General features: G+C 45.8%; 1 protein-coding gene across 9 annotated transcripts in view; it reads left to right on the top strand.

Moving 5' to 3' along the window:
• The window catches only part of VWA5B2 (von Willebrand factor A domain containing 5B2), a 76,733-nt gene that overhangs the window by 32,423 nt on the left and 23,146 nt on the right, over positions 1 to 21,164 (top strand). For 8 of the 9 annotated variants that reach the window (XM_039346988.1, XM_039346983.1, XM_039346924.1 and 5 more), the window contains 9 exons: positions 2,722 to 2,892; positions 4,156 to 4,317; positions 6,424 to 6,655; positions 8,343 to 8,497; positions 11,043 to 11,174; positions 12,102 to 12,226; positions 15,255 to 15,431; positions 18,133 to 18,243; positions 19,815 to 20,017. In XM_039346988.1, coding sequence (XP_039202922.1) covers positions 2,722 to 2,892; positions 4,156 to 4,317; positions 6,424 to 6,655; positions 8,343 to 8,497; positions 11,043 to 11,174; positions 12,102 to 12,226; positions 15,255 to 15,431; positions 18,133 to 18,243; positions 19,815 to 20,017 — 1,468 coding nt within the window. The remainder of the gene's footprint in view (positions 1 to 2,721; positions 2,893 to 4,155; positions 4,318 to 6,423; positions 6,656 to 8,342; positions 8,498 to 11,042; positions 11,175 to 12,101; positions 12,227 to 15,254; positions 15,432 to 18,132; positions 18,244 to 19,814; positions 20,018 to 21,164) is intronic. The other variant, XM_039346932.1, reaches the window with a different exon arrangement.

Here is a 21,164-nt window from a genome sequence, read left to right as displayed (position 1 = left end):
GCTTATTCCTGCAGAATAGAAGGGGGAAATGGCTAAATCTCTTGTCCGTGTCAGGGATCGTCCAGTAAGTCCATAGGTCCCTTTGCAGGTAAATGTTTTTAAACGGCCTGTCCTTGCGGCATTTCATTTGCAGCCGGCCACAGAAGGATTTTAAAACCCATCTGGTTTTAAGGCCGTTTTTCTCTTTTCCTAACATAGTTTTTGCCATGGACAAGATCTAGGGCACCTCTTTAATCTTGTGTTTGGTTACTTCTTGGTTATTTTAGGGCAGGGGTCTTCAGACTTGGCTCTTTTCTGACTTGTGGACTTCAACTCCCAGAATTCCTCAGCCAGGCGTGCACGCCTGGCTGAGGAATTCTGGGAGTTGAAGTCCACAAGTCAGAAAAGGGCCAAGTTTGAAGACCCCTGCTTTAGGGATGCCACACACACATGTTTAGCTCTCTTCTGAAAACGGGATAGACTCACATTTTAAACATGGGTTTAAGCTTGCTTTCGAAGAGTCCTAGGCTGCACAGAAAGTCAATGTAAGCCAGAAAGAGGGTCAAGTTTTGCCAGCTGTGTGCGATTACAGATTTCTACTCCCGTCGGCAAGTTTTATGTGGTGATACTATTTTTATTTTATTTTTTTAACGGGGGGTGGTGGTGGCTGCCCCACTTTGCCTATCCTATGAACTACGTCTGGTTGCTTTAAGCCCTCGGCACTCACTGACTGCACGGTTATATTGCAGCACTCAATAGGTGTGAAGCCTATTTGGTATTGACTGGATTGGGCAGGGAGAGCTTCTCATCCTGTGCGCACCTCCTCTGTCCCTGTGGCCTGTCAGGAGGCGTTCTTGGTTCCTGCGGTTATCACACTTCCAAAAGAGCGTTAGACCCATGTTCAGAAAGTCATAGATGCAGAGGGACATCACATTTTAGTCAGGAAGCTAACCATCCAGTTCAAAGCACCCACCTGTGCTCGCCCAGAGTCCTCCCTTCGCCAATTAAGCCAAGGGATCTTTTTGAGAGAGAAATGAAGCCAGATGAACTGAATTTACCACGTTCCTTAATTGGTCCCCCATTAATTGTAAGGGCAGCTCCACTCACTTGCCTTGTTACTGAGGGTAGAATAAGAGAATAACAGAGTTGGAAGGGACCTTGGAGGTCTTCTAGTCCAACCCCCCCTGCTCAAGCAGGAGACCCTTTACCATTTTAGATTAACGGTTGTCCAATCTCTTCTGATGAACCTCCAGTGATGGAGCACCCACAGCTTCTGGAGGCAGGTTGTTCCACTGATTAATTGTTCAGTCAGGAAGTTTCTCCTTAGTTCTGGGTTGCTTCTCTCCTTGATTAGTTTCCATCCGTTGCTTCTTGTCCTGCCTTCAAGTGCTCTGGAGAATAGATTGATCCCCTCTTCTCTGTGGCAGCCCCTCAAATATTGGAAGACTACTAGATCTTGGCTGTTGGGTTAGTATGATCTATGCCAGTGATGGCGAACCTTTTAGAGACTGAGTGCCCAAACCACAACCCAAACCCCAGGGCTGCATCAGCATTGTGGTGCCCTCAGGGGGGCATGGGGGTGTGGCCCACCGGGTGGGCACAGCCCACTGGGTGGGTGTGGCTTCGGTTGTCACAGCAGACTGGGTGGGCGTGGCTGAGGTGGGTATGGCCACCTCGATGTTGCTCATGGGGGGGGGACACCTGTGGGAGCCAGGCAGGGTTGGGGGAGATTCAGGGCGTCTCTAGTGGGTGGGGCATTGGGCAGGAGGCCCAGCATAGATGGGGGGAGGCACACAATCCTAGCTGGGACTGGGGGGCCATGGCGCCAATGGGGATCCAGCTTTCCTTGCTCGGGGTGGCCTTTGGCTTGCTGGGTGTGGGCATGCTTTACCACCTCTACTCGAGCTTGCTAGCTGGCTACTCCTTTGTGCTGGGTGGGGCTGCCACTCCAGGTGGCAGCGGCCTAATGGGCCTGCGCAAGCTGCTGGCAGTGGCGGCGTGCATGCCCACAGAGAGGAGTCTGAGTGCCGCCTCTGGCACGTGTGCCATAGGTTCGTTCGCCACCACTGCTCTATGCCTTTGTACTTTATGGCCAGACTAAGAAACTAATGGAAGAAACACACTTGTTGTCTTTGCTTGTTGTGTTAAAAGGGGGCTGCAAAGCCTTCCAAGTAGCAGGTTTTTTTAAGATGCCTGAGGTTCAGAAGCAGGAAGAGATGTCAAGTGCTAACTTTTTGACATGGGCTCCAAAGCTCCAAAGTCTTCATCTCACAATCGTGCAACAGGAAAAACGTTGTTATGTGTCTCAGCAACATCACAGCTGAGTTGGAAGAAATTTGGCTCAGATTACCGACACCCACTGATGCTGTGGAATCACAGACATCTGGAGCTGCTTTCCAGCTGGCCCAGAACCCTCATATGGAAGTTCCCAAATTGTTTTGCCACTTCATTAATGGCTTGAAATAAAGCTCAATTACATCCTGTTTTCATCTAGATCAGGGTGTCAAATTGCCGGCCTGCGGGCCGGATGCATCATGGCGAAACTGCACCCATCCCATTGCCGGCAATGACGAAAAAGTCGTGATATGTTGCGACACGTCACGTGACGTTGCAAGTTGGACACCCCTGATCTAGATCCACTCTGAATGACAGCTGCCTCCATTTTTAAATCAATTCTCAACTCTGTGGGTTAGATTCACCAGGCATTCCCTGTGTCCTTTGCCTTTTCTCATCTAACTGCAGAAATTGAGAACCCTTCGTTTGATCCAAAGACCATGCCAGGGTTGTACTGCTTGCCTTCTTGGACTGCCCTTCCCCTACAGAGCTCATGTGTGAAGGCCTGTGCCAATGGCTATACCTTGGGCATCACTGCCAACCTTACTTACATCAATCTGGAGCAGCAACCTGTGGAAGGTGAGGGTTGTTGTTGTTTTTTTTAGAGTTCCAAAGCTATTTATTTTATTTTGGAAATTTTATATGGCCACCTACTCGCTCACAGTGATTCTACATGGCTTGCAGGAGATAAAAATGCAATGTAGGAGGAATAAAAATAATAAAATAATAACCTCCTCCTTGGTGACAGCACACACTCATGTCAGCCATTTAATGGGCTCCATCCCATTCTGAGTTCCCCAGACCTGCTGGCAAAACCACATCTTCAGGGCTTTCCGAAAGAGTGTCAGCGTGGGGGCCAGTCTAATTTCTGGAGGGATGATATTCCAGAGGGAGGGAGCCACCATGGGGAAGGCCCTTTTTCTGGGTCCCGCCAGGTGTACCTCCCTAGGGGACGGGACCCATAACATTTGTTGCCTCTCCGCTCTAGTGGGTTGGGTGGATGTGACCAGCAAGAGGCAACCCCTCAGATAACCTGGTCCCAAGTCATGAAGAGCTTTAAAGGTGACAATCAACACCTTACAAAACAATGTTATATAAGCATAGTTTATATGTTGCATTCCTGGTTTTAATGGACTGGGTACTGATTCTTCAGCTATTCCTGTAGGAGTAGGTAAATAACTTTAGTGCCAGGAACATAATATATAGCAAAAGTGGAGACTTATAGCAATAGGACTTAGATTTATATATCGCTCCATAGTGCTTTACAGCGCTCCCTGAGTAGTTTGCAGTGTCAGCATATTTGCCCCCAACCATCTCGGTCCTCATTTTACCGACCTCGGAAGGATAGAAGGCTGAATCAACCTTGAGACAGTCAGGATCAATCTGCTGGCAGTCAGCAGTTTTAGCCTGCAATACTGCATTCTAGCCACTGCGCCACCAGAGCTCTTTATAGGGTAGTTCACTACATGTAGCAGAAGTATGGTTTCCATCATCGTTCACTTTGGCCAAGCTGCTCATTAACAACATCAAACCTGATCTCTATCAACTTCCAACCTCCATAATTTCCATCCTGGATGCTCCCAAGAAGATATGCCTCCAGTGGAGGTCATTGGCTATCTCTTCAGTATTATTCACGATAAGAAGATATGTAAGATTAACGTGTGTCTCAACTCCGGCAACTTTAAGATGGGTGGACTTCAACTCTCAGAATTCTCTAGCCAGAATGGCTGGCTGGAGAATTCTGGGAGTTGCACTCTACCCAACTTAAAGAGGCCAAGGTTGAGAAATGCTGATGTTAAGGGGTGCACAATCAATTTATATTACCTGGTTTCTTTGGCACAGGAGTATTCATCTATCCCTTGGAGGAGACTGAAGTGGTCTCAAGCTTTGAAGCAAAGACAGGAAACAAGACCTCCACCTTCCAGATCCAGACCCGGCCTCCGGTGGATGATTGCTGCCTTGTCTGTAACATGAATTGCAACCAGCCACTCCGCTGCAGTAATGGTTGGTGGGGGTCATAGTGCCTAAGAGAGCTCTGTACCCAGGACTTCTAAAAAGAATAGTCAGATGGGGCTTGAACCTGGCTCTGGATGGACTCCCCAAAGCATTTTCTTGAAGTGGAAAGGTCCCGAAAGGTGACTTTTCTCCGTATAAAGAACGATAGGGTCCTGGTTCTAAGAGCACCAGATTTCAGCAATCCACTAGGGAGGCACAAGAGAGGGGATAGTGAGTTGTGAGCAAAGCACAAATCTCAATGCCTCCATGAACAGAAATCAACATGCATTGTTCTCTTAGTCAAAGCACACTTCTTAAGCACTGCATCTGTACCAACCTCTCTCAAATAGATTCCACAAAATTCCAGGATTCGTGAAAAGTCCTGGGGGCTCTGCAGGAAATTATGGTTGGGGAAAAAAAATAAACGTTCTTTTAAATTTTGCTTACCACAAAACATAAGCTGTAGGCACTGTTTACATTTGTTGAATGATGAGTGTAGTGTAGTGTAGTGTAATGTAGTGTGTGTAGACTAGACTGGACTAGGACTAGGACTAGGTTTAGAATAAGAATGGGAATGGAATTGGAATAGAATAGAACAGTGGTGGCGAACCTATGGCCTGGGTGCCAGAGGCGGCACTCAGAGCCCTCTCTATGGGCACGCACGCCGTTGCCCCAGTCCTAGACCTTCAGCTGGGTTTTATAAAACCTTTTCGCTTTAGGCCTCCGCTGCCATGTGCAAAAAAAAAAAAAGGTTCAGTCAATCAGTCAATTTCAACTTCTTGCGGGAAAAAAAAAGATCTTGCAAAGTTGGAATTGATTGATTGAACTTTTTAGTCCCACCCAGTCTACTGTTGCCACCGCAGCTACGCCCACCCAATGGGCCACACCCACCTAAAGGGCATGCCCAACCAATGGGCCATACCCACCCGGCACCCGATGATGCATAAGTGGGTTTTGGATTGCAGTTTGGGCACTCGTCTTTAAAAGGTTCGCCGTCACTGCATTAGAATAAGAATAGAATGGAGTATGGAATAGAATGGAATATAGAATATAGAATTTTATGCAGGTATTCCCTGAGATCTAAAGATTATTTCAAGAGTTCCTCCAGGGCAATGTTTCTCGACCTTGACAACTTTTAAGATGTCTGGACTTCAACTCCCAGAATTCCTGAGCCAGCCATGCTAAGGGGAAAGGGAGAGGTTTCCAAGCTGAGCCATGCTGGCTCAGGAATTCTGGGAGTTGAAGTCCACGAGTTATAAAAGAGCCGAGGTTGCCTACCCCTGCTCCCAGGGCAATGTTTCTTAACCTTGACAACTCTTAAGATGTCTGGACTTCAACTTCCAGAATTCAGTATCCTGAATGTCCCATAGGAGTGCCATGAGGCATAGTGATGATCCATTATGGGTGACTGAGTGGTTTATTCCTGTTGAGCAAGCTGAAGTTATTGCAAAGACTGTAGAAAGAATACAAGGCAGCAGATGGTTTTGGGGTTTGCATGCTCTGAGGAAGGTTAGAGCCATCCCAGAGGTTCAACCAAATCAGACAAATCTCATCAGAATTCTGGGAGTTGAAGTCCACAAGTCTTAAAGTTGCCAAGGTTGGAGACCCTTGATCTATGCTATAGGGCAGGGGTCTTCAAACTTGGCCCTTTTATGACTTGTGGACTTCAACTCCTAGAATTCCTCAATCAGCGTAGCTTAAGTCGTACTATAGGGCAAGGGTCTTCAAACTTCGTCCTTTTATGTACGCTGGCTGAGGAATTCTGGGGGTTGAAGTCCACAAGTCATAAAAGGGCCAAGTTTGAAGGCTCCTGCTAATAGGGGATGATAACATTGGTTTAAGTGACTCTGTGGAAAGACAGTTTTTTTAAAAACGGTATCCTCTCTGCTCAAAGGGATATTTACCCTCACTCTTTTTAACTATTCTAGGCAATGTTTTCAGTAAGATGAAATGACTTCAACAGCTGTATTAAAATCTCCGCCACTTTAATGGCCATGGTCAAATAAGGAGAGGAAGAAAGTGTACAACGATTCCCGTTTCCTCTATGCAGATCATAGAGAGTGGCTCTTTTTTCGATGCTGGATATTTGTTAACTACTTCCTCTCTTCTACCCAGGACATTTGATCCTTGATGGAGACCAGGCCCGGTCTACTTTCATCATCAGCACAGGCCTGATTGAGCCCTCAGCAACTCTGACTGTGTTCTTCACCAGCAGCCGGGAGCTGGCAACCCTGCCCAACGGTGGCATGCATGTCTTCTTCCCATCTGTACTCACGCCTTTAGTTGTAGCCGTGCCTGAAAGTGAAAGCGAAACGGGAAGCTTGTGTGACGACAGGTTGGGCCTATGGTGATTTTCATGGCTTTCGTGGTATTTGGAGACAAGTTGAAGGGCCTGTGAGGAATAAAAATTCAACTCCGAGGAGGTGGGAAGAGAAAGCAAGTTTTATTAAAGCTTTTGCAAAAGCAATGGAACTCTTGGTAACGGCAGATCCCAGAGTCCACACCAGAATAAGTTTCTGCATAGGTTTTTATACCCTGTCCCATGCTTCACACCACATCCTTCCAAAGGGAGCCCAGTTGATAGGGCCACCCAATCACATGCTTTCCGACCGCCTAGCAACCATTACAATTACCAGACCCTCCAGTTATTAGATCAAAAAATCCCCCTTTGTTCCTGTTTTATCTTCCTTTTTCTGCAGCATGATTTGTAACATCCTGCTAACTCAGAGTATAGCTTGTTTATGAGATGAATTTCCACCTATACTGAATAATTGCAATTATAAAGGATTTATGTCTTCCCTTGTTTATCTATAAGGATGCCTGCTTTGCATCTAGAAGCTATGTGTGTAAAAGAGTTCATGCTTCAGTTAAACATGGCTGCACTTTGGTAATAATAATAATAATAATAATAACAACAACAACAACAACAACAACAACGTTGGAAGGGATCATGGAGATCATCTAGTCCAACCCCCTGCTCAGGCAGGAAACCCTATACCATTTCAGACAAATGGCTGTCCAGTCTCTTTTTAAAAACTTCCAGGGTTGGAGCACCCACCTTCTAGCTTTGTAAGAGATGTCTGACCTTTATGTTACAACGGGTATATTTTCTTAATCTGCAGACTTGTTCTTAAATATTCTTGTTGCCTCGCCAAATTTCTATAAAATTTCATCATATGGTCAGGTTGACATGTTAAATATTGGTTATGTGAACCTTAACTCTAAAACACTGTAAAGAAAGCTTCCTGTAAAATCCCCCCCCCCCAGATAAATGTTATATGTAATGGTTTCAAGCCCAGATTTACTTCAGATAATACCTCTCCAGGTTTTTTTCCCTGTAATTTTCACAATATTGAAATCAACGTAAATGGGCAAGTATGGGGTTTAAACAATAAAACTCTTCTGTTGATATTCATTTTAAAAAGCCCTTCCTTCCTTCCTTCCCTCCTTCCTTCCTTCCTTCCTTCCTTCCTTATGTCATGGTTCCGACAGATGAAACTCCTGAAAAGAACTTAAAGGCATGGTTTACCTTAAAGAATCTTTTATTCGAGAAACAAAGTATCGGCACTACATAGTTGAAACCAAAGACTAAATTCCCCTCCCCTGGATACAAAGTAACAAAGCACAATTCTCTCCTCCAATACAGTCATAAATCACATTCCCCAATTAGCTTGAAGTGCGGGCTTTCTCCCCAGCTCTCCAGCCCGCCAAAACTCTATCAACTCTGGGCTCAATGACTTTGGGTTCCCACGGCTGAGTTATTATTGTTATGACTTGCTGGACTCTCATCCACATTTCCCCTCCCAGCATCAACTAACTATAGAAGCAATAGAGGAAAATGGCTGCATTTCCATCTGTTGTCAAAGCAAGAACAATCGATGTTAGCAGCATTGACACCTTTCTTTCTCCCACCCCGAGAAAAATAACTTCTGAAGAGGCCTAGAAATATGTCTTATCTCCTAACAATCATTTCTAAGTTTCACAGGACAAATGGGATGTGGTAGTCAGCAGTGTCGCTTTTTCTTCTGCTTCAGCTCCACGAGTTGTTTTGGCTCTGCTAGTCTGAAGAGTGACCCGTCTTTTTATACTCCTCCCAAGGAGCCTGACATCTTCAGAGGTGACGTTTACAATCCCTTCCCCTATGAGTTCAGCTTCGAGATGTTGGTTAATGGACCCTGTTTGCTGGCAGGTAGGAAATGTCGTTTGTTCTCCCCTGGTTCTTGGGACACATCTGCAAAAAGATTAGGAAAATGGTCAGCATTACCCTTAAGGATGTTGGTTCCTGGTGGTCTCCCGTCCAGATTTAACCAGGTCCAGTCCTGAATTTTAATCAGTGTATAGTGGTTCTCGACTTACAACAGTTCATTTAGTGGCAGTTCAAAGTCACAATACTAAAAAAAAGAGACTTAGAGCCATTTTTCTCACTCACAACCCTTGCAGCATCTCCATGGTCACATGATCAGACTCATATTTATAACGGTTGCAGTATCCCAGGGTCAAGTGATCACCTTTTGACTTTGCTTATCAGAAGGAATATTCCCTAGGAATATTCTTTGTTGGCCAAGCGTGATTAGAATTTGTCTCCGGTGCATCAGCTCTCAGTGTACCCACCATCAACAAAGTGGTAAGTCATAGATCATAAACCATATAATCACAAAATCATAAGATACAAACAACAAGTGATAAAAAGATACCCATAGGAGAAGGTAGTAGGAAAGATGAGATGGTGAGAAGGATAATAACAATACAGCCCTACTACATGGCTAAATATCTTCAGCCATAAGACAGTGTTGTGGGAATTAGGCAAAAAGGGATCATGTGACCCCAGGACACTGCAGCTGTCATAAATGCGAGCCAGATGCCAAGCATCTGAATTTTGATCCCATGACCATGAGGATGCTGCAACGGTCGTAAAGAGTGAAAACTGGTCATGAGTCAGTTTTTTCAGTGCTGTTGTAACTTCGAACTGTCGCTAAATGAAAGGTTGTAAACCAAGATTATATCTTGTGGAAGATCTATGGAGTAGCTCATTGAAAATGGGAGAGAAGAGAGGAGACTTCTTTTTCATAAGCGGGATTTTTTTTTAAAAAAAAAAGCTTCATTGCTGAGTCTGTAGTATCTCATGGGATGATCTATGCAGGGGAGAAAGAAGCAAGGAAAGAGAGGATGTGGAAGCCACGCCTGTGAGTTCGGAACATATATTTCAGACCTAGAAAGAAGTAATCCCATTAGGAATTGGCTTCAGTCCCAGGTCTTTGAAAGATGCTGCCTTTGTGGTCTCACCGGGCTTCAATTTAATCAAAACGTACTGTACTCCCCGACTAAGGAAAGGCTTTTTGGTGGATTGAACCTAAAATGTAAAAAAAAAAACCCAAAAAAACCCACCCCGCAATGTTGGCTTGAGAATTTATCCCATACCATGAAAATGCTGTAAATTAGCTGGTTTATTATTACCAGTATTGTAGTAAAATTTTTGATACTTACAGATCAACCCTTGTGCAGTTGTATGAATCAAGTGTCACTCATGGAATAACTGAAGAGTAACTATTTTTCACCTGATAGTTAAAATGGATCACGGGTTAAATTGACACTGAGCTTGTCAGCTGGAGAGCTGACAGCCCAGGTTTGAGACCCGGTCCCATGGCGTGAGCTCCCGTTATTTGCTCCGTCTCCTGCCCACCTAGCAGATCGAAAACATGCAAACACAAGTGTCATGGTTCCGACAGGTGAAACTCTTCAAAGAACTTCGAGGCATTGTTTACCTTAAAGAATCTTTATTGGAGTAGCATAGCATCGGCACTAACGTAGTCGAAGCCAAAAAGTGGATTCCCCTCCCCTGAGCCCATAGTATCAAAGCACAATTCTCTCCTCCAATTAACTGTCATAAATCACGTTCTCCAATTAGTTTGAAATGCAGGCTCTCCCTCCATTTCTCCAGCCCTCCATTTCTTATCATCTCTTATTTCAATAACCTTGGCTCATACACTTAAGTCCAGTATTATTATGCCTATCTAAACTCTCATGCACAATCCCCCCCCCCAGCATCATCTAACTCTGTGGTGGTGAACCTATGGCAGAGCCCTCTCTGTGGGCACACACGGTGTCTCCCCAGTCCTAGGCCTTCAGCTGGGTTTTATAAAACCTTTTTACTTTAGGCCTCCACCCCTGTATGCAAAAAAAAATGTTCAATCAATCAATCAATTTTAGCTTCTTGCAGGAAAAAAAAAGATCTTGCAAAGTTGGAATTGATTGATTGAACTTTTTAGTCCCATCCAGTTTGCTGTTACCACTGCAGCCACGCCCATCCAATGGGACACACCCACCCAATGGGACACACCCACCCAATGGGACACACCCACCCAGCACCCGACGATACATAAGTGGGTTTCGGGTTGCAGTTTGGGCACTCGATCTCTAAAAGGTTCGCCATCAGTGATCTAACTCTTGTCAAAGCAAACACAACCAATGTTAGCAGCGTTGACAGTGAATAGATTAATAGGTACCACTTTGGTAACAGTGTTCTGTGCCCCTATGGTGTATAGCCATGTTGGCCACATGACTATGGAAAATGTCTTTGGACAACGCTGGTACCCTCGGCCCCAAAAATGGAGACGAGCACTGTGCCTTAGAGTTGGACCCAACTCAGAGGGAAACCTTTACCTTTTTTTGTTTTCAAGTACGTGACATCTCGGCAAGTCATTATTTCTCTTTCTTCTCTCCCTTCATTCCTGCAGGACTAGAAAGCCCTTCTCATGCCCTTCGAGCTGATGCAAATCCTTACGCCAGTTCCGCATCAACGATATGCATTACCTTGGCAGATAAGCACCATTACGACAAGAATCTGGAAATCATCTTGCATCCTTCTGGTGAGAAGATCCCTCAATGCCAGGGGTCTAAATGAGGTCCTGGGGTATAGCGACTAAGGCAGTGCTTCCCAAACCTTTTCCTTCATTAACCAAAATCACATCAGAAAGTCTTACTGGATGTAAAAAGATGCTGAGACTCTACAAAGAGTACAGAGAAGAGCAACAAAGATGATTAGGGGACTGGAGGCTAAAACACATAAGGAACAGTTGCTGGAATTGGGTATGTCTAGTTTAACGAAGAGAAGGACGAGGGGGGACGTGATAGCAATGTTCCAATATCTCAGGGGCTGCCCCAAAGAAGAGGGAGTCAAGCTAATCTCCAAAGTGCCTGAAGGCAGGACAAGAAGCAATGGGCGGAAACTAATCCAGGACAGAACCAACCTAGAACTAAGGAGAAATTTCCTGACAGTTAGAACAATCAACCAGTGGAACAACCTGCCTCCAGAAGCAGTGAATGCTCCAACACTGGAAGTTTTTAAGAAGAGACTGGACAGCTAAATAAGGAGAAATTTCCTGATAGTTAGAACAGTCAACCAGTGGAACCGCTTGTCTCCAGAAGTTGTGGGTATTACATCACTGGAGTTTTTTAAAGAAGAGATTGGACAGCCATTTTCTGAAATGGTATAGGGCAGGAGTAGGCAACCTTGGCTCTTTTATGACTCGTGGACTTCCACTCCCAGAATTCCTGAGCCAGCCATGCTGAGGGGAAAGGGAGAGGTTTCCAAGCTGAGCCATGCTGGCTCAGGAATTCTGGGAGTTGAAGTCCACGAATCATAAAAGAGCCCAGGTTGCCTACCCCTGGTATAGGGTCCCCTGCTTGATCAGCGGGTTGGATCAGAAGATCTCCAAGGTCCCGTCCAACTCTTTTATTCTAATACTTCTGAATTATTCTGATGATTGTGTATCTTCCTCCCTTTTTCCCTGAAGAACCTCATCATCCCCACCTAATCATTGAAGATGGTGCCATGACTTATCATGAATATGAGGCACACATAAGGAACCGCTGGGATTATGCACGGATTGCCAAGAAGGACAGCGATGGAGAGAGACAGGTAAGTGCCTTGTCCAGGCCATGTACATTTGGTGTAAAGATAGTTTTGAATGATAAGGACACACTAGCAATCCCTTAGATGAGGTACTTTCATGTGGGATGTTTGTTCAGCTCCAATTCCCATGTCATCTGGTCGTCTTCATCTGTGATCATAGTTGAGCTGATTTATTTCCAACATTTATTTCAACACAGTGATGAAAAAATTTCCTGAAGCAGAGCTATACACATTTCCTCACAATTGTACGGGACGTCCTTGACTTACAACAGTTCTTTTAGTGACCGTTCAAAGTTACAACGGCCCCGAAAAAAGTGACTTATCATCATTTTAAGACCACGGCAACATCCCCAGGATCACCATGATCAAAATTCAGAGGCTTGGCAACTGACTCATACTTATGACGGTTGTGGTGCCTCAGGGTCACATGATCCCTTTTTGCGACCTGCTGACAAGCAAAGTCAAGGTGGAAGCCTGATTCGCTTAATCATGTGTCATGGTTCCGACAGATGAAACTCTTCAAAAGAACTTCGAAGCACTGTTTACTTTAAAGAATTTTTTATTCGAGAAACAACGTATTGGCACTACATAGTCGAAACAAAAAACTAAATTCCCCTCCCCTGGATATAAAGTAGCAAAGCACAATTCCCTCCTCCAATAAATAGTCATAAATCACGTTCCCAAATTAGCTTGAAGTGGGGGCTTTCTCCCCAGCTCTCCAGCCGCCAAAATTCTATCAACTCTGGGCCCAATGACCTTGGGTTCCCACAGCTGAGTTATTATTGTTATGACTAGCTGGACTCATCCACATTCCCCCTCCCCCTAGAGGAAAATGGCTGCATTTCCATCTGTTGTCAAAGCAAGCATATCCGATGTTAGCAGCGTTGACACCGTGTTACTAATTTAACAACCGCAGTAATTCACTTAGCAACCGAGGCAAGAAAGATCATAAGTGGGACAAAACTCACTTAAGAAATGTCTCGCTTAGCAAAATAATTTTGAGCCCAGTTGTAGTTGTAAGTCAAGGACTACCTGTCTTTGAGGTGAAGGGTTAAGATGCGTTTTTTTTTTCCCTTAAGGCTTTTGAGACTTATCAGTTTTGCTGTAGTGTACCTAGTGCTGTCGTTATGGATTGCTGGTTAACTACTGATTCTCAGATTGTGTTTCTGTGACTGCAGATACTTTTAATATCGATTACATTTTGCAATTTTAACATCTCTTTTGGAGTAATCTAAAAATACCACGGACAGCCAAAGTTTCCTTCCCCAACCCCCGTATCTAATCTACCTTTTTCTCTAGCACATTAGATGAAAATGTTTTCCCTTCAAAATGATTACAGGTAGTCCTCAAATTACGGCCACAACGGAGCCCCATATTTCTGTTGCTAAGCCAGGCAGTTGTCCAGGCTGTGGCGCAACATTTTACAAACTCCCCCCCCCCCGTGGTTGTTAAGCAAATTGCTGCATTGTTAAGTGAGTCGTGCACTTGTTAAGCGGAATCAGGCTTCCCTCTTTGGCTTTGTTTGTCAGAAGACTGCTGGATAGGCTACAAATGGTGATCACAATGGCCTCAGGACAGTGCAACCGTCATAAGTACATGCCAGTTGCCAAGTGCCCAAAGTTTGATCATGTGACCACGGGGATGCTGCAGTGGTCATACGTGTGAAAAACGGCCGTAAGTCGCATTTTTCAGTGCTGTTGTAGCTTCGAGTCACTAAACAAATGGTTGTAAGTCAAGGATTACCTGTATTTAGTTCCATCTAGGGATAGGTCTTTCCATGCCCGCTACGCATAATAGATAAATGGTGGTGCCTCTATTTCAGGGGTCTTCAGACTTGGCAACTTGAAGACTTGTGGACTTCAACTCCCAGAAGTCCTTAGCCAGTGAGGAATTCTGGGAGTTGAAGTCTACAAGTCTTAAAGTAGCCAGGTTTGAAGGCCACTGCTCTATTTTAATGTAAATACAACTTCCCAAAGAAGTTGGTGGAAAGAAAGAGGCTTACTTAAAAACTTCCGAGAGGCAAATGGAAACATACTCGGCTAGATGGACTTTCCCTGATGCAACCATCAAGAGATTTGGATCCTTCGCAGCTCGCCAGAGCTTTAAAGCAGGGCTTTTCAACCAGTGGTACGGGTACCACCTGTGGTACATTGGCACCTGGCAGGTGGTATCCGAGGAGGGGAATGAGCTGAACCGGTGGCAGCACCGCACAAGCCTGATCAAGGGACGGCTGGAGCTGCAGGGCTGTCAGGGTTCAACAGAATCGCCAGGATCAATGCTGCTTTCCAGCTGATCGGCGCTTCTTCGGCGCTGTCAGGGCTCAGTGGAAGCACCAGGATCAGCGCCAGGCTCCAGCTGGAGCTCGGCGCTGATCCTGGTGCTTCTGCTAAGCCCTGAAGAAGCACCAATCAGCTGGAGCTCAGGGCTGATCCTGGTGCTTCTGCTGAGCCCTGAAGAAGCGCCGATCAGCTGGAATGTTGCAGCCTCTCCAGAGTCTTGTGATTTACATTCAGATGCTTGGCAACTGGTTCATATTTATGACAGTCACAGTGTCCCAGGGTCATGTGAAGTGACCAAAACCTGCTGCAACTACCCAGCAGACGGGGGAAATAAAAACCGAACACCCCCCCCACCCCACCCCCACTGCCAATCCTCAACAGAAATGCTCACAACAATGAAAACCTCGGACAGGAGGAAGAGCGCCGCCGGGCGGGCAGGCAGGTGTCTTGCTCAGCTGTGGCTTGGGGAACTTTTTCAGTGTCATTGTAACTTCAAACAGTCACTAAGCAAACTGTTGTATGTTGAGGACTACCTGTACTTTATCACTTTTTTCCTTTTTTGGGGGGGGGGGTCATCAAGCTTTTGATACCTTGCTAGGCGACTGGTGGTACTCAGATGTTGCCATATCCTAAAAATAGTACAATGGGTGAAAAGGTTGAAAAGCCCTGCTTTAAAGCATGTGTCCATCTCAGAAAAAAAAAAAAATCCCAGATTTTAAGACCGCCTTTATGGAACTTCTTTTCTCTGCTCCTAGATTGCCTTTGTCCAGAAGAGATTCCACAAAGACATTTTCTACAATCCTGTCCTGATGCTGAATTTCTGCCCCAGAATAAGCAGCGTTTCTACTGACATTCAGACGGTGACCAGGGAGATCTTCTTCCTCATTGACCAGACAGGAAGCGCAAGTGGCCCCAGCATCGATGGGATCAAAGTAAATGGAATCTTGCATTAGTGGCCTTTTAGAGAGCCCAGACCGTTGGATAAAGACACCCTTGAGTTGAGTTCAACCCAACTCCGTGACTCTATCCAGGCAGTTCTCTTAACAGATTCACAGAAGTGATTTCCCATTGCCTTCTTTCTGGAACAAGTTAGTCTAAGTCAGTGATGGCGAACCTTTTAGAGACCAGTGCCCCAAAATTGGCCCCACTCCACCCCCTGCCCTGCCCCCACTCGGCCCCCCATCTCCCGCCCCGCTTGCCCGCAGGGCCACTCACCACCTCTAGGGCCCACTGCAGATCGCTCAGGCAGCCCAGCAGCGCTATGGTGGTCACGCCCTGTGCCCGCGCCCTGCAGCATCAACTGTACTCGATGGGGTGTGAGGGCAGACTCTTGTCTACGCTACCTGGTTGCCATGTCCTTGGCTGCGCTGCTCCGCGTGAGCCACGCTCAGGGGTGACTCTCCTTCAGGGGGGCTGCTGGAGAGGAGGGGGTCACGGGGGGGTGAGGCTGGGGCAATGTCACGTGTGCCCAAAGAGAGGGCTCCAAGTGCCACCTCTGGCACCCGTGCCATAGGTTCGCCACCACTGTTCTAAGTTCATTGCCTGGCATTCTTTAATATGATTATTCCCCAAGCACATACTTAACAGTTTGCCTCTTGTGGTAACACTTAATGACAACTTTTGGAAGTTGTCTTGTAGAGTAAGGAAAATGTCCCAGATGGAGGATTTTAGACATTTTTTTTAAAATACTAACTATAATGGGGTTTTTTTTCTAATTCAAAAATAAGCATGAAGGACTTAATCTGGATTGTGATTTTTGTGGTCCCAATGTTAATGTGAAGAGCAAGGTCAATTTTCCTTAGAGTTGAGCCTCGCATCCAGTTTTCTTAGCCTCAGTGCAGAAGCGATTTGCCACTGCCATCTTCCATGATGTTTCTTTTTTTTCAGCACATGTGCCTGGCCTAGGTTTTTCTGAAAAGCTCACCTTCAGTTGCTAGCCAGGTTTGGCCTTACCTGGCCTTATGAGGTGAATGAAGCAAGGCAGCTGGATGCTGCCAAGTGACGTGGATTTTTTTAAAAAATATTTTTTTCTTTTATTTTTTATCTCCCTCATTGTTCTCAGAAAGCACTTGCAGTGGTCTTGATCACCTCCTAGAGTTGCTTGCTTAAGATGGACAGTTCTAGAAATTGAAATAAATAAATAAAGTAAGGGCTAGAAAATGAGAGTTGTATAGCGGAGAAAGGAGACCTGTGTTCTGTTCCTTAAGAAGCTTATTGAGTGACTTTGAGAATTCTTATTTCTCAGCCTTCTTCTGTGTCCAGATCAAACTTTAGACTGCCAAAATGAAGCCACCTTCCTTGTTTGATCGTCGGCCAAAAACAAACCATTTTCAGTACATGTTTCTGGTTAACCAACATACCATGGCAGATCTGCTTCTCTCTGCATTCACTCGGTGTGTGGTTATCCGCTAACAGCTTCCACTTGAGCATATTGGTCTTACACTTAAGTGCTCCAATTTCCAACTTGTTCAAGGTTCTCAAAGTAGTATAAGGGAGTCGAACCTTCAGCCAGATCCTCTTTTAATGTTGTGCAATGGCCTTTTCCTGCCATCTTTTAATTCAATTTCTCAAACTAAGAGCCAGAATGGTTTATTGATGAAGGTGCTGGACTACGAACGGGGAGACCCGGGTTCAAGCCCTCCCTTAGCTACAGAAGCTCTCTAAGGCAGTGGTTCTCAACCTGTGGGTCGGGACCCCATTTGGGGTCGAACGACCATTTCACGGGGGTCACCAAACAACGCAGTCCGCCATTTTTTCCCCCTTTTCCTTAGCTGTGCTACTCCCTTTTATTCTATTGACTTTCGAAAGCCAATAGAATAGACTCTCTTGAATAGAGTCTAATTCTATTGGCTTTCAAAAGCCAATAGGAATTGTCCAGGCTGCCCTGCTGAGCCCGCCAAAAGTCCCATTCTGCAAATGGTGCTGCACCAGTTGAGTAGTTCTCGACTTACGACCGGTTGAGTAGTCCTCGACTTATGACCGGTTGGGGGTCGCGGCATTAAAAAGGTTGAGAACTACTGCTCTAAGGACTTCAGGACAATCTCCATCCCGGCCCAAGTGAAAGTGTAGTGAAGTGGTGAAAGTGAAGCTCCAGGTCTCCCCTCAGCCACAGAAGTCTCTGAGTGGCTTTGGACTAGTTGCTGCCTTTCAGCCCTGCCTCCTTCACGTAGTTGTCGTGGTGGGGATAAATGTGTGCTATAGAACCTAACAATAACAGAATAACAGAGTTGGAAGGGACCTTGGAGGTCTCCTAGTCCAACCCCCTGTTCAAGCAGGAGACGCTATACTATTTCAGAAAATGGATGGCCAGCTGCTTCTTAAAAACCTCCAGTGATGGAGCACCCACAACTCCAAGAGGCAAGTCATTCCATTGATTAATTGTTCTAGCTGTCAGAACGTTCTTCCTTAGTTCTAGGTTGGTTCTCTCCTTGATTAGTTGCCATCCATTGCGTCTTGTCCTGTCTTCAGGGGCTTTGGAGAAGAGCTTGACCCCCCCCCTTCTTTGGGGCAGCCTCTCAAATATTGGAAGACTGCTGTCCTGTCGCCCCCATCATGCCATCTTTTGCACCCAGAGGAAAGGTAAGAAATACATCCACATGGTAACCTTGACTTTCTCTCCCTTTTCCTGTGCAGGATGCTCTGCTGGTGGCCATAAAGAGCCTTCCTTCCAGCAGCTTGTTGAATGTGGCGGGCTTTGGCCCCAACATCAGACCAGCCTTCAAGACGAGCAAGCCTTGTAATAATGTGAGTACCCTCTCCAAGCTGGCTGAACCATCCCAGGGCTGAGCTGGGAATCTGTGCAGAATTCGGTGTGTGTTCCAGGAGACCCTGGTTTGGCCAATTACTGCTGGCTTTGCTACTCTTTACAGCAGGGGTCTTCAAACTTGGCCCTTTTGTGACTTGTGGACTTCAATTCCCAGAATTCCTCAGCCAGGCACGCTGAGGAATTCTGGGAGTTGAAGTCCACAAGTCAAAAAAGGGCCAAGTTTGAAGACCCCTGCTTTACAGGAAGAATGTTCGGCCCCATTGCAGATCTTCTCTCTCAGGCATTCTGATCACCTTTTGATCAACCCTTTGATAAGGATAATCAAGTCTTGTGGGTAACTTTGAATTCTGTGCCTGGTAAATTGAATTCACCAAGATGTGCAGATTGGCCAAAGGGTAAAAAATAGCCTAGCTGGTCTTCATTTATTTTGAAATGAGCGGGTCTAACAACGGGCTAGAATGCAAGGCATGAAAATCTGTCCTATGATCCCTGGGAATTCCTATTAATTTATTCACAACTGGCCTTTCCAAGATCACACCAGCCATTGTTTGTGTGCAGGTACTCCTTAACAACCATTCATTTAGCGTTCATGTCAAGTTACTACGGCACTAAAAAAGGAACATAAGGCTGGTCCACATGCTTACCACCGTGGCAGCAGTTAGAGTGCAGTACTGCAGGCCACTTTAGCTGACTGTGTTCAGCAGGTCAGCGGTTCAAATCTCACCGGCTCAAGGTTGACTCAGCCTTCCATCCTTCCGGGGTAGGTAAAATGAGGACCCAGATTGTTGGGGGCAATGTAAATATATATATACATTGCTTACTGGTGTACACCGCTTAGAGAGTGCTTGCACTTAAAGCGGTATATAAGTCTCATAAATAAATAAATAAATCAGTACGGTCACATGATCAAAATTCACATTTGGCACTTGACATGTATTTAAAGTGGTTGCACCGTCCAGGGGTCATGTGATCACCATTTGTGATCTTCCCTATGCAGTGGTGTTCAAATACCTGAACAACCGGTTCTCTTATTGGGTGCAGGCCTGGGCCTCCGAGGCCTAGAACGGACTTCTGAAAGTGGCATCATGCATTTCCGGTGGGCCGTTTTAGGCCTGGGAGTCCTCCTCCAGGCCTCCAATGCCTAGAACGGAGTTCCGGAAATGGTATCCATGCACTTCCGGTGGGCCATTCTAGACCTGGGAGGCCTCCAAGGCCTAGACTGGACTTCCAGAAGCCAGCCAGTTCTCTGAATTCAGGTAAATTTAGCTATCGGTTCTCCCGAACCGGCGCGAACCGGCTGAATCCCACCACTACATACACCTTGAACCGCCATGCCCTCAGAGACCACAAATGCCCCAATGAAGAAGGGCAGTCACTGTCCGCAAACAGTGTTACCTGCCCTACTTTATTGCAAAAAAAAAAAAAATGTAAATAGCTCCTTAGATCAGGCTGAGGAATTCTGGGCGTTGAAGTCCACAAGTCATAGAAGGGCCAAGTTTGAAGACCCCTGCGTTAGATTGTCTCTGTAAACTGCTCTCTATCTCCCCAGGACATCCTTAGGCTGGCCTGTGAATATATTCAGAAGCTACGGGCTGATGTGAGCGGGACCAGCCTCCTTGCTGCTCTGAACTGGAGCTTGGGACAGCCTCTCCACCGCGGATATCCACGGCAGCTCTTTATCTTGACGGATTCCAGCGTAGAAAACCCAGGCAAGGTTATTGAGCTAGTCCGGAGACAAGCAAGCACTGTCAGGTATGAAATAATACGAACCAGCCACAAACGTTAGGCTTTTCTGTTCCAGGCTGTAAATTTATCTACCCAGATATCTGGCCCTAGGATCACTTTGAGGAAGAGAAATTTCCATATTGTGAGGTTTAAGCCAACAGATACCTGCCGCAAACAACTCACCTGGAGTTCAAAATAAACCACACTGAAAACTTGTAGGACCAATTTTGCAGACACTGAGGCGGGACCTCCCCCCTCCCATGTAAGGGTAGAATGGAGTCCACTTTCAATCCGGAAAGGGGATCACAATAGCATCGCCCAAATGATGTGGAGCGTGCCACTGTTGTCCATTGCATAACACAGCTGTCCCAAATGATATAATCTGCGTCATTTGTGTGATGAGAGAAATCTAGGGGACTGGAGGCTAAAACATGAAAATGGTGGCAGGAATCGAGTATGTCCAGTTTAAGAAGAAGAAGGATCAGGGTGACATGATAGCAATCTTCCAATATTTGGAGGGCTGCTGTAATTTGGAACGGACACTAAATGAACTTATGTTCAAGTATTGAATAGCCCACAATGTCCCAGGTGTTCATTCTGGATTTCACAGAACGCCCACACACCACACTTTCTATGGCTAAAATTGATATTGTTCCATAAAATGTCCATTAAAAATATAATTAAACTTGCTTTAAAATCAGTAACAATTCAGTGTCTGTTATCGTCAGCGTCTCTTGGAAGCCTGTCCATCATTGAGACTCTAGAAAGAGTGCAGAGAAGAGCAACAAAGATGATTAGGGGATTGGAGGCATATAAGGAATGGCTGCTGGAATTGGGTATGTCTAGTTTAATGAAGAGAAGGACGAGGGGGGACAGGATACCAGTGTTCCAATATCTCAGGGGCTGCCACAAAGAAGAGGGAGTCAAGCTATTCTCCAAAGCCCCTGAGGGCAGGAGAAGACGCAACGGAGGGAAACTAATCAAAGAGAGAAGCAACCTAGAACTAAGGAGAAACTTCCTGACAGAGCAATTAATCAGTGGAACCTCTTTGCTCCATTACTGGAGGATGTTAAGAAGAGATTGGACAGCCATTTGTCTGGAATGTTATAGCGTTTCCTACTTGAGCAGGGGGTTGGACTAGAAGACCTCCAAGGTCCCTTTAAACTCTGTTATT

This window comes from Crotalus tigris, unplaced genomic scaffold, assembly GCF_016545835.1.
Source record: "Crotalus tigris isolate CLP2741 ecotype Arizona unplaced genomic scaffold, ASM1654583v1 scf7180000017552.641344, whole genome shotgun sequence".
In the NCBI taxonomy this organism is placed as follows: Eukaryota; Metazoa; Chordata; class Lepidosauria; order Squamata; family Viperidae; genus Crotalus; species Crotalus tigris.
Note: the sequence above shows the minus strand (reverse complement) of the source record. Positions and strands in the feature narration are given on the sequence as shown.